The sequence below is a fragment of the Rhagoletis pomonella genome, unplaced genomic scaffold, assembly GCF_013731165.1.
Source record: "Rhagoletis pomonella isolate Grant_MI unplaced genomic scaffold, Rhpom_1.0 Rhpom_scaffold_00012, whole genome shotgun sequence".
NCBI lineage: Eukaryota > Metazoa > Arthropoda > Insecta > Diptera > Tephritidae > Rhagoletis > Rhagoletis pomonella.
This window is the reverse complement of record NW_023458566.1, coordinates 4,098,858-4,113,547: the sequence shown is the minus strand read 5'-3', so window position 1 is coordinate 4,113,547 and position 14,690 is coordinate 4,098,858. Positions and strand designations below refer to the sequence as shown.

General features: G+C 35.3%; 2 protein-coding genes across 2 annotated transcripts; both read left to right on the top strand.

Moving 5' to 3' along the window:
* The first annotated feature begins 2,811 nt into the window (after positions 1–2,811).
* Positions 2,812–3,249, top strand: LOC118747424 (larval cuticle protein 65Ag1-like). The gene is made up of 2 exons (XM_036481471.1): positions 2,812–2,930; positions 3,051–3,249. The coding sequence occupies exons 1-2, from the start codon at positions 2,812–2,814 to the stop codon at positions 3,247–3,249; spliced, it is 318 nt and encodes a 105-aa protein (XP_036337364.1).
* A 3,097-nt stretch (positions 3,250–6,346) lies between these two features.
* LOC118747423 (larval cuticle protein 65Ag1-like) lies at positions 6,347–6,937 on the top strand. The gene is made up of 2 exons (XM_036481469.1): positions 6,347–6,513; positions 6,667–6,937. The coding sequence occupies exons 1-2, from the start codon at positions 6,395–6,397 to the stop codon at positions 6,863–6,865; spliced, it is 318 nt and encodes a 105-aa protein (XP_036337362.1). The 5' UTR covers positions 6,347–6,394; the 3' UTR covers positions 6,866–6,937.
* The last annotated feature ends 7,753 nt before the right edge of the window (positions 6,938–14,690 follow it).

The following is a 14,690-nucleotide window of genomic DNA, read 5'->3' as shown; positions in this document are numbered from 1 at the left end:
GGTGATGATGGTCAGACCTACACCGTCAACTACATCGCCGATGAGAACGGTTTCCAACCACAGGGTGCTCATTTGCCCGTCGCCCCAGTTGCTTAAGTGAACACTCGTTATTTGAGTGGGATTAATGGAGCTGTTATTAGGTTTTAAGTGGGAAAATTATGTTGAATAAAAAAAAAGGAATACTTAAGTTGAAAAGAAATGATTTATTTTTTAATACGCGAGGACTCTTTGTTTGTTGTCAGGACTTTTTGACTTTTTTTCAGCGCCAAACAAATTTATTTAGTTTACTCTTCAAGCTGCAAAACAGCGTAACATTTGTCAAACTGGTACTCCTCATTGCAGACTGCGCTAAAACCGAAGCTTACGACAGATCCTATCTCCGCCATCTAACCAAATACCTGATGATAGTAGCTGAAGGATTGCAACTTTGACGATGGAAGTATTAATTAGTATTTGACTATTCAAGTCATGTTCTTGATCCAAATCTGATTGAAGAAGTTTTGCGATAATGGACTTGCGCTGCAGTTTTACAATTTTTCAAAGTAGATAGTAAAAATCGTTACTTTGTGGGAAGTATTTCGTAACTTTGAGGAGAATGTCTCAAATATTTATTTGCACAAATATTCAAACATAACATAATTTAAACCCATTTAAAGGCTTAAAAGAAATTAATTCTGTGAAGACACAGTGTAGAGTGAGGATGAAAGTATTGGAGATAGTGATTTAAAGGTGCTTTTCAATGCCAAAGGATACCATTTTTACTGAAAATATTATCCTACACTGATTTTTCTACGGCTAGGTTTTAGCTTAATTATAAAACTTAGGCATTGTGGAATCCTTAATGGCTCTACGACTGACATTGGGACAAGGTCAGGAGTTTCCTATTCTCTTTTATGGAATTTGCTTCCGCAATTAATGCCGTAAAATTGGCTGTCCTTAAGGACAGTAACAGCATGGGTGGAAAATAGGAATGGGCACTGGTCTAATACGTTGAAGCCATTGGCCAGATTTCTAACTACATAGTTCTAAACTAGGCAATGCAGATCTCAGCTAAATTATGTTAGCACATATGTACCTATAACGAAATTGTTCAACTCTCGGCGCTAGTTGCACAGGAGCTGCTTAATTTGGTTTAAAATAGCAATTCCTACTTTAGTCATTGAATCCATCATCAGAAGCTAGGTGAATATTTCGTTCAGCAATGGTGGTGAGCAAACTTGACAACTTTATTTGTCCTTTCTGTCTTAAAGAAGATGCGGCGGCAGGACAGTTTTTGTGCTTTGGCCCATCTCCGCAATTACGGTACGGAGCCTGAGTGCTGTTTCTTGCAGGCGTTGTGTAGGTTGGTCTGGTACAGCAAAGCAGCTTTTCCTCCAACTATTTATTTAGAGAGCAATGCCCAAATTCATAATTGGACGAGGGAAAAAACTTTTGGGAAAGAATAGTTGATCTTAGAGGTATTCTCCCCATTCTTCGGAAGTCTTCTAAGCTGCATCCAATTTCCATAAATTACCCCGATTCCAAGGTGGCACAGCATATGCCGAAGGATGAATGACCAGGGTGGTGACTGGCTCCTAATATACAGACTTGGGATCTCAAGGCACCGAGAAATATGTAAGCCAAGGTAAACCCTTTCATTTGATACCCATATTTGTAGTCCGCAATTTTATGAGCGGGGGTCATATTGGATTTACAATAATACTGAATACACCGTGCGACAAAAAAAAAATAATTTCAAAACACACGTAAGAATCGATATACTCACGAAACTATGGACCAAATACATATAGTAGAACTGCGTTTTTAGTTTTTCACTCTGGCGTCAGGATTTTTTTTTTACAAAGGACTTTGAAATTTTCAATATATGATTGGTTTAAAAAATTAGTAAAAAAAATCAGTGCAATATAAAATAACGCTATGGGTACCAAATTAGAGAGAAAATTCTGCAAAATTTAAAATCAATAAAGCTTTTTGGTTTACAAGGACGAATAGGTATTGAAAATGCATTAATACATTTTACCTTTATAAGTTAATTAAGTTTGCAGGGCGAAAATCGATGATAAGCTCGTGCGTATATTAGCCCTCAAACAATAATTAAAAAATATATTGCAAATTTTCAAAGACCTTTAAGGAAAAAATTTGTAAAGGACATTTTCCATGCCCATTCGTCCTTATTTACCAAAAAATTTATTCTGTTATAATTCTACAGAATTTTTTCTTTTATATGAAACCTTTATTGCACTAAATATTTTAATTATTTTTTTGAAATAATCATATTTTTTTAATTTCAAAGTCCTTTAAAAAAAATCCTTACGCCAGAGAGAAAAACTAAGTACGCACTTTTAGTATAATTTACTCACGAGTTTTTTTTTCAAATCATTTAAACTAACTTGGAACCAAATTAGGAAAACTTCAATACTCTGTAAAAGAAATTAAAAATTAATATTCACATTTTCAAAAAATTTAAAAATTGTCTATAGTCGTCGTTAAACAAAATCATCAACTACTATCACCTATTCACCTTGTCATTTGAATTTGACCAAATAAGAGTAAAAAAAACAAAAATCCTTTAATATGAAAAATACAATGCAAGCGAAACTAGTTTGCTAATTAATCGACGTCAAAGAATCTGCGTCATCAAACTTAAGAACTAACCAATTGCTTTTGTCTCTTTAGCACTGCAGATGGCCACAGCTATTAAATAGTAACATTTTTGCATAAAAGCAAGTGGTCATTTTGTCAACTACAACAGTTAGTAGTCTGATTTCGCGGCCTGCACACACAGCAAATAAATCACAAAAAATTTATAAAATGAAATTCGTTATTGTCTTCGTCGCGCTCTTCGCACTGGCCATTGCTGCGCCAGCTGGTCCTGAAGTGGAGGTCGTAGAACAGAGATCCGATGTAGAACCTGAACAATACAGCTTCTCGTAAGTCGCTCATGAAGAAACAGGATCATAATAGAGCAAAACAGAAATTAAACAATTTATGAACTTTCAACAAACTTAGTTCTTCATAAAATTTTCTTTGATTCTTTATTCCTTCAATAGTTTGAAGACCAGTGATGGCACATCCAAGCAAGAAGAGGGTAAGTTGGTGAATGTTGGCGCTGAGGACGAACACATTGTTGCTCGCGGTTCCTTCTCCTTCGTAGCCGCTGACGGTCAGACCTACACTGTCAACTACATCGCCGATGAGAATGGCTTCCAACCTCAGGGCGATCATTTGCCCGTCGCACCAGTGGCTTAAGTCAATACTTTTTAATTGAGTGTGAATTTGTGGAACTGTTATTAGCTTTAAGTGTGAAACGATGAAAAAAAACTAGAAATTAAAAAATACAGTAATAAAATTATGTTAAGAAAATCGAAAATATTTCGTTAGTTTTTATGTTTTAACTAACTAACAGGTTGGCCAAAATATTAAGTTAAGTTAAGTTACGTAAATAAGGTCTTGACTAAATGAGCTTTAAGTTCTATCCTGTTTGAGGATGGAGATTTGAATAGGGGAATTTTATACGTTCTCGTTAACAGTAAATACCATATCGCTCTTGCTAGGACCGACGCCAAGTCGACATTCCTTGGAACATAAGCTTACAAGGCAGAGTGCAATATCATACTCCGGACGTGCAGATGTTTATCCATTGTAACGATTACTACATCATCAGCATAAGCTATGACTTGACAACCTGTGCCCTTTGGGTTTAGAAGAAGGGCGTTAATTTACTTTGAAGTGCCTACACAATCTTCGAATGAAAAATTACATTTATAATGACAAAACGGCGAAACCGACCTATGTCCAAACCTAATATGTCAAAGAATGAGAGAGATTGGTCTCATAACACATGATACTCCTACTATTGCAACTTTTCAAAGCTAAAACTTTGAAATGCTTTTAGATTAGGTTAGGTTGAAGGGGCTGTCTGCATCCAATATAGGAGCGAGCCATACTTAGGTCCTGTGTACCGCCTTCTGGTGTCCGATAGGGTAGGGCAGTGACAGCGATATTGTTCAATACTATTAATTTCTTCCTAGCCGGCAAGCCCATCCTGTCAGCATGCCCTCCCATCAAGCAGTGAGCTGTTGTAATTGCGGTCACTTGCCTAAGTAGAGGGCGCCCTAAACGAATGAGGGTGTTGGATCTTTTCTTGTCGAAGCACGGCCAGATTTGTCTAGTCGCTTGACACGTGGAGTTCTCCTACTTTACTTTACATGTTTTAGATAGTAGTATGCAAGCATCGTGAAAAGAATTGGCTTCAGACAGGGTGGTTTCCTACTTCGCAAGCTTGTCTGCTGCACAATTACCGTGTAGGTCTCAGGGACCTGTGTGTTTCTGGGACCTGAAGCTAACTCGTTAAGGACTTTCCTCTATTCCATCGAAGTTTTTGACGAGTTTTCGGAGCGTTTCAGTGGCTATCGGAATATAGGGTTAGGGAAGGCAGATAAAGAGAATATTCCTCTAAAGAGGGCGTGACCTCCGCTTGGAAGTCTCTGTAATTGTCTGGAAGCCTAAAGCAAGAAGCTAATAAGATATCCTACGAGTGTATCCCACTCCCTAGTCTTAGATTTAGTTAAGAGCCATCCGGATAGACGGCTGCAGAGATTCCCAGTTTCTCCTCTAAGGGGTACGAGTGGAGAACTTGTTTCTCGAGCTCGAGAGGCGATGGTGTATAGTCTGTGGCTCTAAAACTATCGGGGCAGTTAGTTAGAATGTGAGTTTGGCCGAACCCGGTGTCTTTATATTTTGAGAGTGCTTATGAAATCAATGCGTGCAACAGCACGCAGACTACATGACGTCCTTTATTAGACTGTTTTCGTATTTCACTTTAATCTCTTTGACATCTACAAGAACTATCAATAAAACGGAGCAGATTATTGAGCGTTAAAGGGCTGAGGTGTTCGTCTCACAACAAATCACTGTAAAAAGCCTCATACTTCATCCTTGAAAAGGCGGGGCAGAATCACAAAACGTTTTCAGCCACCTCCTCCTATTAAGGCAGGAAAACGAAGTCGGATTCGCAGTCTCATAAGTTGCCTGCAGTCCCATCTCATCAGTGAAAGTAAATACGTAATACGAACTTTGGAGATTGAGGACAAAATGAGTTGTGCCCACCTACAACCACTTAAAGCCTACACATCAGTTTCTGTTGGATATAACTGGTTGCAGACTAATGAATAACTGGTCTGAGATTTCTCTAGACAAATGATTAGATGTCTCATTACAAGGTACTGCCTGGAGCGCAAAGTAAAACCACTTCGCTATGTTTTCCTAAGATGTTGACCCCACGCAACCCATCCAGTCTATATACGCGTTGTGCAAACACGTAGCTCTCCCGTATGACTCTTATGTGCCGTCTATTTATCCGTAAGGTAACTAGCCGACTAAGAATACTACAGGCCTATTTGGGTTATCATCAGAACAGTAATATTCCTACCTTCACTTGCGACTGCACTTGCGGAGACCCCGCTTGGAAGGGGGGCCGTGGCGCAAAAAGACAGCTTTGCCGAGGCCACACCTCTGCCTTTGTTTAAGATACACGAAATTGGCCTTGTCCGCACAAATTCGTGCCATATCCGCACTACCGGATGTAGCGGCAATAATCCTTCGTGTGCTACCGTCACGGTTTGAGGGAACATTGGGGTGGCCAGCACACTCCAACCTTTGCCCATGCAACCAAAGGAGGGTGCAATCCTCGCCTGCATAGGCAAATTTAGAGCCTGCAATCTAATATTGAACTCTATAGGTCTTTGCGCGTATCTGACCTGTATCGAAACCGATGTATTAAGCCGAATTTGATAAAGTATTTGTCTTTTTAATAAGTATCTTACGACCGCTTCCTTCATTCAATAAGAATTAGAGAATAAAATAGTCGATCCAGTTTGTGAAAATGATACGCGACATCTTTTCATAATCGAATCGCTACAATATTAATTTATTTTCTTTCTTTTTTCAAGTTTTCTCTCTGCTAATTTTTGGATCTTCAAAAACTTTTAATGATGGTGCGACTTCTTTTTTTTCTTGCCATTTTATTTGCGTGCTATACGTCACTAACAAATGGGTAGGCTTTGCTAATTTTAGATAAAAATATTTGCATAAAATTGCTGATGCAAATTTTTTTTAATAGCAGCAAAACTTGTTTAATATAAGACTGAATTCAAATGACCAAAAATACGAAAAAAGCTGTGTCTTTAAGAATAAGTGAAACAAAACATACACACATAATGTATATACATATGTATGTATGTACGTAGATGTGTGCCCTTTATGCTTTTTTCTCTCTCTAAATTTGACACAACTTTCATATAAAAGCATGCTGCCTATATTTAATCCTCAACAGTTAGTAGTCTGATCTCGCAATCTGCACAACCGGCAAACTCCAAACAACAAAATTTTCAACATGAAATTCGTCATTGTTTTCGTTGCTCTCTTCGCTTTGGCTTATGCCGCACCAGCTGCTCCTGAAGCAGAAATCGTTGAATTGAGATCTGATGTTGAACCCGAGAAATACAGCTTTGCGTAAGTAAAAAAAAAATGAACTGATAGTAGTGAAAAAAGAAATATATAAGTAAGAGCGAGAACAGAAATGAGGCATGCTTCCTTCCCAATTATTTTATTTAAAAAAAATTGTATTTTATTAAAAAAAAACATTTTCTTTTCTGCTAATTTTAGCCTGAAGACCAGCGATGGCACATCCAAACAAGAAGATGGTCAATTGGTGAACATTGGTGCTGAGGATGAACACATTGTTGCCCGTGGCTCCTTCTCCTTTGTCGGTGATGATGGCGTAACCTACACTGTCAACTACATCGCTGATGAGAACGGTTTCCAACCCCAGGGTGCTCATTTGCCCGTCGCCCCAGTGGCTTAAGTCAGCACTTGTTAACGGAGTGGGATTTGTTGTTGTTTGGTTTAAAATAAAAAAAAATGTTTAACGATTAAATTTGTGATATTTTTTTTATTGTGGTGTATTGGTAGTGTGGGGTGTTAACCATTGGGGAGAGATCGAAAGGCATTCTCCATATAACGCTTAGAGAGTCACTATGTCAATGTATAAAGTAGTAGATGATAAGCTTGGTCTGACCAAACGAGTTTGGGTCCTGTGGATTTCGGGAAATATTGGTATTGAAAGAAACGATATTGCTAATAAACTTGCGAAGAAAGGAGCATCAACTCCTTTCAACGGCCCTGGGACCTTCTGTAGCAAAGGAAAAGGGACACTCTTTGGCACAATCTACCAGGTATAAAGCTTCCAAAGTACTTTTGGGGATATATAACTTAAAACGATTAAAGGATTGTATGAGCCTATCTAAGGATAACTCAAGAATTCTGACACAGGATTCTGACAGGACTAAACTGGGAATTTACTCGCAGAAGCGATGCAAATTTTGCAGGATGGATATCAAAGAAAGGTGTCCTGTACTGATTCACAAACGCAAAAGAACCTTGGGTGAACATTTAGTAACCGAAAGCGTTACAAACGTTGCTATGAAGGTGCTACAATAGATCTTGAGGCCACAGTGCTTTATCACCAGCAGCAATACCACTAGCCTACAAAATTTGAAAAAAGTTCAGACTCTGGTACTAGCGTATACTTTTATAAAGGTTTTTTGAGCTCTAAATCTGAATCCGGTATCAGATTTGCTCCATTAGCTGAGATTTTCGAGATAATCAAGCCTCAAGATGGCTTGTGTAGTTTCATCACGAACAATTACTTTTTGTAGAAAATTAAAGCTCATTTGAAAGTAAATATTTTTCCCTTGAAACAACTTGTTCTCTCAACCAATTAACTTCTTTTAAATCTGAGTTATTGTGCTCGGAAGTTTATGAGTTTTGCGCCCTATAATCAGCGAGCTTGCAGCTGCGGCATCGGGGAGTATTTTGGCTGTATGTTCGAGAGGGACCCAGTATTCCGCAATCGCGGTTGTTAACCTGTTGAAAAACTTTATTGACCGCCTAGAAAGGATTCATTTTTGTTCTTTAATTTTTTTAAATTATTCCATTTTTTTTAGCCATTAATATTATGGATTTCTAATAATCTTTGTAATAATTTTGATAGGAAGAATTTCAGGCGTTTTCTTCCAGCTTTGTTGACTATAAGTCAAGCTGATTCAGGCTTTGTTGAACCATTCTATCTATAATTTTATAGATTCATTGAGCTTCTTTGGCATTACAGGAATAACTGTTTGTAAACTTACATATCGAGGGTTTATATTCAATATGACCTACCTGCAGTTTTCACAAAAGTGAGATTCCTATATAAAAATCCATCTTAGACTTAACTGTTTATCGTTTTTTAGAAGAATTAACTAATTAATTTCAAAGTAAAAATTCCAGTAAATCTCAGAAGGGTTCTAACATCAAAAAGTAGTTTTTGTGAAAACTGAAGATAGGACGTATTTAATATGTAAGCCCTCGATACATTCCAAAAAGCTGGAGGAAAGTCAAATTATTCTTCATTCTCAAAACTGGAATACCGGTGAAATTACTTCAGAATTGCCTTTTTGTAAATTGCACCGATGGAAATAATAGAAACTCATTTTCTTGACAAATTGGCTATATTTCTATTTTTTTTTTAATTTAATAACTAATATTTTTTTTATAAATGTCTAGCTTATTATAGATATAATTCCGTGCGACAGTAAATTTTACACAAAAAGGTCAATATATTCGCGAAACCATGGGCCAAATATTGTAAATTTTAGATTTTTTTTTACATTTTCACTCTGACGTCAGTAATTTAAAAATGATACAAAAATCAGTGAAATATGCTTAGAGAAGAAGTATAGCTACTAAATTAAGGAAGAAACTCTGTAGAATTTAATTAGATTCAATATTTTGGGGACAACGACTGGTAAGTATTGAAAATGTCCTTTTAAAATTGTATCCTTGAAATTTCGCAATATGTATTTGTTTTTGAAAAAATTATATGTTAGGGACTTATATAAACTCGATAACATCCTCCAATTTATAACATTCTTACTTGTCGCCTAAAAATGATTGTAAATATAAATTTTGAGTGAAGCTTAAGTAGTTACTAAAATATCGCAGTTTTCGTATTTCGGAAAACTACCGTTATATGGTATGTGGCCGTGGTTATCGTCCGAATTTGCCAATTTTCAAGTCCTACGCCCGAAAAGAAGTAAACATACTAAGTTTCTTGTCCGTCCGTCTGTCCATGTACACGATAACTCGAGCAAAAATTGAGATATCTCAACGAAATTTGGTGTGTAGGTTGGTATTGAAAATGGGCAAAATCGGACTATAACCAGGCCCAATTCCCATATAGCGGTGTTAACGAAACAGTAAATATTGGATGCAAATTGTTGAAATTTAGTATGTGGAGTAATTTTTTGGGAAAAATAATACTGTTATCAAATTTTTGGAAAATGGGCCTGACCCCGCCCACTTATCCTGAAATGCTGTATCTCAGTAGCCTCTTCATCAATCGTTACCAAACTCGGTATGAATATTGCTTAGAATCCAGCTAAGAAATCTGTTGAAAATCTTTGAAATCGGGCAATAGCCACGTCCACTTCCCATATAACGGTAATTTACAAAAACACGAAAACTGCGATAAATCAGCAACTACAGAAGCTAATTCACTTAAAATCAATGATTGCAATAACCACTTTTTATAAAACTATCTTATTATAAATTTTATTTTATTTATTTCTTTATTCACGCAAATATGTATGTCTGTGCTGATACATATATCGCACACCGTATTCAAAAGAGTCACAACTCAAAATTTGGCATTTTTTAAAATTAAGCACAAAAAATGTACACAGATCTTTTATTTAACTTTCAGCAAAAGCTGGAGCAAATTTTTGTTATAATTCGTTGAAAAAACCTCAGGTAAAATCGCCCTTGCCCATATGATTATCATGTGCTACGAAATAGTTTATCGCATTTTCTGACAACCGTATTATTTTGAGTTGTGACTCTTTTGAAGACGGTGTGCGATATATACAAGTATGTTCTTTCACAGTTCTATTTATAAATATTTACATATGTGCGTAATGTAAAAGTATATTCTTACTTACCAAATTCACTCGTACCTGCATTTTTTGATTAATTGCTTGGTATTTCTGGTATTTAACAACTTATTTACTCACATTATTCCACTAGCCGAATGATAAGGTATTAGAATTATATGAAATTCTCCAATGAAAGCCGACAATCAAATCATCAATACTATGTGCTGGCTTTTGCGTCGGGTATTTAGTATGGATATGTATGAATATGACTACATAAATATGTACATATAAACATATGTACTTATGTATGCGCAAACATTTACATACACGTGCATATATATATGTAGATATGCACGTTACCGAACCCACGCGACACGTCCATAAGATGGCTTCCACGAACACACGAATTTCACTTTTTCACATAATTTCTTAGCAGCAATGAAATAAAATCGCACTATTTATATTTTTTATTACTACTTGCACTTTTAATGCTATTGCACATTTGAATACAAATTAAATAAATTATTTTAACAATTTTGCACAATATTTTCCTGCTTATCGGATTGAACTCGCGCACCATACAAACTTCAATATATCCGCGGCAAAAGTCTACTGAATACTGAAAATTAACCCCCTACAATCTCACCTTGGAAATATTTATTTTCCAGGTCCTCACTTTGAAGAGAGTTTGAATGAAGATAACACACTCGAAAACTCTCAATTTGCAAATTTGGAAATTGATTTTGCGCTAACCGATTGCGCAGCAAAAAAAAAGGCACTTCAAGAGCGGATGAAGAGCGCACGGGAAACGGAAATGAACTCTCACTCATAGAGAGGTGGAGAGTATGTAGGCATTTGTGTTTCCGCTTAAAAGACAAGAAGAGTGAGCTACCAAGAATAGGTGTGTATAGTAACAAAAAGTCAGTACTAATTTGTACTGGAACCTGCAAATTTTTACCGGAAAAGTGTATAATAACCAGGGAAGCCAACTCGTGGGGAATTCCCCGATTTGCGGAGGATTTCAGTTTGCGTCGGGAATCGGGGATTGGACCGTTTTTAGTGGGGAATTTCAGTTTACATGGGGAAGCGGGGATGAAATGTTTTTGTAAGGAATTAGGTGTAAAAAAATTTTATTTTTTGTTTCACTAATTTCCTAGTGATTTAACAAAAAAAAAAATGTAAGTTGAAATACCTCACCCGTCATCGAGGAATGAGTCGTATGCAGTGTTGTCCCTCGTTCAATTCTAGTATAACAAAGTTTCAAATGGCTAGAAATTATAGTTAATTTTTTAGAATTTTCTTTGTAGCATTTGCTTTCGAATAACGAATAAACACAATTTATTTTATATGAAAAAAAACCGCAATACCGTCGGCAAAAAAAAAATCTAAAACAAAAATTGTTAGGTACTTGAGCTTGCACTTTTTTAGACTAGAATTAAGAGGGCTACAAAACTGCAAGCTCAAAATTTTTCTAGAAAACCTAATTAAACAGCTCGAAATTTTTACGAGGGTTTGTTGATTTTTTGTTTTTAATATTGCACAGAGTTTGAAACTTGGATTTAAACGGGTTTTGTTACAGAATTAACTATATCTTTATAAAGATAACTCAAATTAAATAACAAAAAATGAAATAAAAATTGTGAAAACTTGTCAAAATGTGGTGCGACTAAATTTTTTTCGACCGCTGTATGTATGTTATTATTATGTGTACTTTTTTATTCTTTATTTGTTAACTAACTTAATAAAATAAACAAAAATACTAGCAGTATATCAAAATACATACAATTATTATTTTTTAATAAGGAGATATCTATGGGTGGGGAATTTTTCGAAATTCCGGACAAAATGGGGGAATTTCATTGTCGAAATTGGGGAATTCTCAAAACTGAGTTGGCTAACCTGGTACATATCTAAATCAAAGCAAAACTCCTTACGAATCAGAATGATTTGATATTAATTACAGGATTCCTTATTATTTTGTCCATATCGAGTTTCTGTATAATTTTGTTTGGTCTTAGTGAATTTACCTTTCATTGAATTTAAAAGAGAGGAAATAAAACAAGTGGCTTAGTCTTTTAGGAAACGATGCATTTTGGATTTTTCTTGCTTCCTCTATTAAGATATGAGCCTTAGAAAAAATTGGACTTATGTACTAACTTTTTACTCAAAGCCAGCGATATATCAATTAATAGGAAATTACATTTGGTTAAATGCACTTACCAGTCAGTGACGCAATAAATTGGATTTTGTTACCACTATTTAAATTACTTTGCGATTTTTTACACATACACACACTCAGCCATATACAGCAAATGCAATATGTATTTGTATGCACACTCGTATACATACATAAATGTACCGAACCGACGCGACCCGATCACGCAATAATTGACTATTTTCACTTTTTCACTTTATTCGTTAATCGCTTTTAAATAGCTATATGTAAATATAATTTTTAAGTAAATAAATATAAACTTGTAATATATTTTGGAATAAAATAAGTAATATAATTCTTTTACACTAAATTTATTTAAAGTGACTTTCACCATCACAGATTAACCAAACTAACTTCCACTGCAAATGCCCACTGAATACATACTGAAAATGCCTACACTCTCACATCCTGACCGATTGTTCACCAGGAAAAACATCTCTCCATCAATTTAAAAAATAGTAAAAACACTGAAAATAAATTAAAGACTCTTTTATTAAATCAGTTTGTATGAATGTCGTTCTAACCTTAACATTTTAAGCAACAGGTCACGCTGCAAAAAGTGCCAAATAAGAGCAGAAGGACCATATTTATGAGCAGGCATGGGCAGAGAGTTAGCAGGTGCTAAAAGAGCGTAAGCGTCGCGTGTACGTATACAAGCGAGAGCGCAGCAATGAGAACACGACAGCATGCAAAATGAATTAGGCACACTAACACATTCTCACTTTTAGCTCACGCTTGTTTGTGGTAGTGCCCACCTCTGTTTATGAGAAACGGAAGTGATTTTGTGCTTGAAAATGTGAGAGCGAGCAATTACGTGTTTCCGCTTAAAGTTCTGTATCATGAGATAAAAATACGGAAGAGAGCACTAAGGAAATGGAAATAAATTGAATATGCTATCCGCCTCTTTATGAGTGAGAGTTCATTTCCGTTTCCCGTGCACTCTTCATCCGCTCTTGAAGTGCCTTTGTTTTGCTGCGCAATCGGTTAGCGCAAAATCAATTTGCAAATTTGCAAATTGAGAGTTTTCGAGTGTGCTATCTTCATTCAGACTCTTTTCAAAGTGAGGACCTGGAAAAATAAATATTTGTAAATTTCTAAATTAGCTGTGATGGGCTGAGAGTGTAGGAGGTTAATTTTCAATATTCAGTAGACTTTTGCCGCGGATATATTTAAGTTCGTATGGAGCGCGAGTTCAATCCGATAAGCAGGAAAATATCGTGCTAAAGTGTTAAAATAATTTATTCAATTTGTAATCAAATGTGCAATAGCATTAGAAGTGCAAGTAGTAATACAAAATATAAGTAGTGCGATTTTATTTCATTGCTGCTAAGAAATTATGTGAAAAAGTGAAATTCGTGTGTTCGTGGAAACCATCTTGTGGTCGTGTCGCGTGGGTTCGGTAACGTGTATATCTATATACATACATATGTACACGTGTATGTAAATGTTTGCGTTTATATGTACATATTTATGTAGTCATAGTCATACATATCGATACTACCCATCGCAAAAGTCAGCACATAATATTGATAATTTGATTCTCGGTTTTCATTGGGGACTTTCATATTCATATTGTCATTCGGCTAGTGGAATAATATGAGTAAGTTGTTAAATACATACCAGAAACCAAGCAATTAATAAAAAAATGCAGCTACGAGTGAATTTGGTAAGTAAGAACATACTTTTACAAGTGAACAGTTGTTGCACTATTTTGACACATTTTTACAATTTATAAATCAGTTTTATACTCTTTGCTATACACACAAGCACTTAAACATTCCAGTGAATCCAGGGTAGCCAACTCATTTTTGAGAATTCCCCGATTTCGACAACGAAATTCTCGATTATGCTTGAAATTTCATAAAATTCCCACCCATAGATATCTCCTTATTTACAAAAAAAAAACGAAAAAAAAAACACAAAATTTTAAGTATTTTGATATATTGCTGTTCTTTCTGTTTATTTTATTCTTAAGTGTAATTAATCTATGTATTCATAAACCATACCGCAGTTTTCTAAAGTTAGTTAACAAATAAATAAAAAAATGTTTATATAATATTTACGTGCCGAAAAAATTTTAGTCGCACCAAATATTTTTATTATGTTATTTAATTTGAGTAATTTCTTTTATATAGTTCCTTCTTTAACAAATACTGTGTAAATCCAAGTTTGAAACTTTATGCAATATTAGAAAAAAAAACAACAAAATTTCGTAAAAATGTCGAGCTTTTTAATTCGATTTTCTAGAAAGATTTTGAGTATGCCGTTTTGTAGTCCACTCAATTCTATTTTAATAAAGTGCAAGTTTCAAGTGTCTAAACATTTCCGGTTTAGAATTTTTTTGCCAAAGTTTTTGCGGTTTTCTTCCATATGAAAATAAATTATGTTTATTCGTTATATGAAAGCAAATGCGACAAACAAAATTCTAAAGAATGAACGACAGTTTTTGGCCATTTGAATTTTTATTATTATAGATTTGAAACGCTCCATTCCCCGATTCC

What these genes read in the sequence shown, in the direction of transcription:
- LOC118747423 (XM_036481469.1), top strand. Translation starts at nt 6,395, where the DNA reads ATGAAATTCGTCATTGTTTTCGTTGCTCTCTTCGCTTTGGCTTATGCC. An exon ending in CCCGAGAAATACAGCTTTGC is followed by an intron (nt 6,514 to 6,666) that starts GTAAGTAAAAAA and finishes TGCTAATTTTAG; the next exon opens with CCTGAAGACCAGCGATGGCA.
- LOC118747424 (XM_036481471.1), top strand. Translation starts at nt 2,812, where the DNA reads ATGAAATTCGTTATTGTCTTCGTCGCGCTCTTCGCACTGGCCATTGCT. An exon ending in CCTGAACAATACAGCTTCTC is followed by an intron (nt 2,931 to 3,050) that starts GTAAGTCGCTCA and finishes TTCCTTCAATAG; the next exon opens with TTTGAAGACCAGTGATGGCA.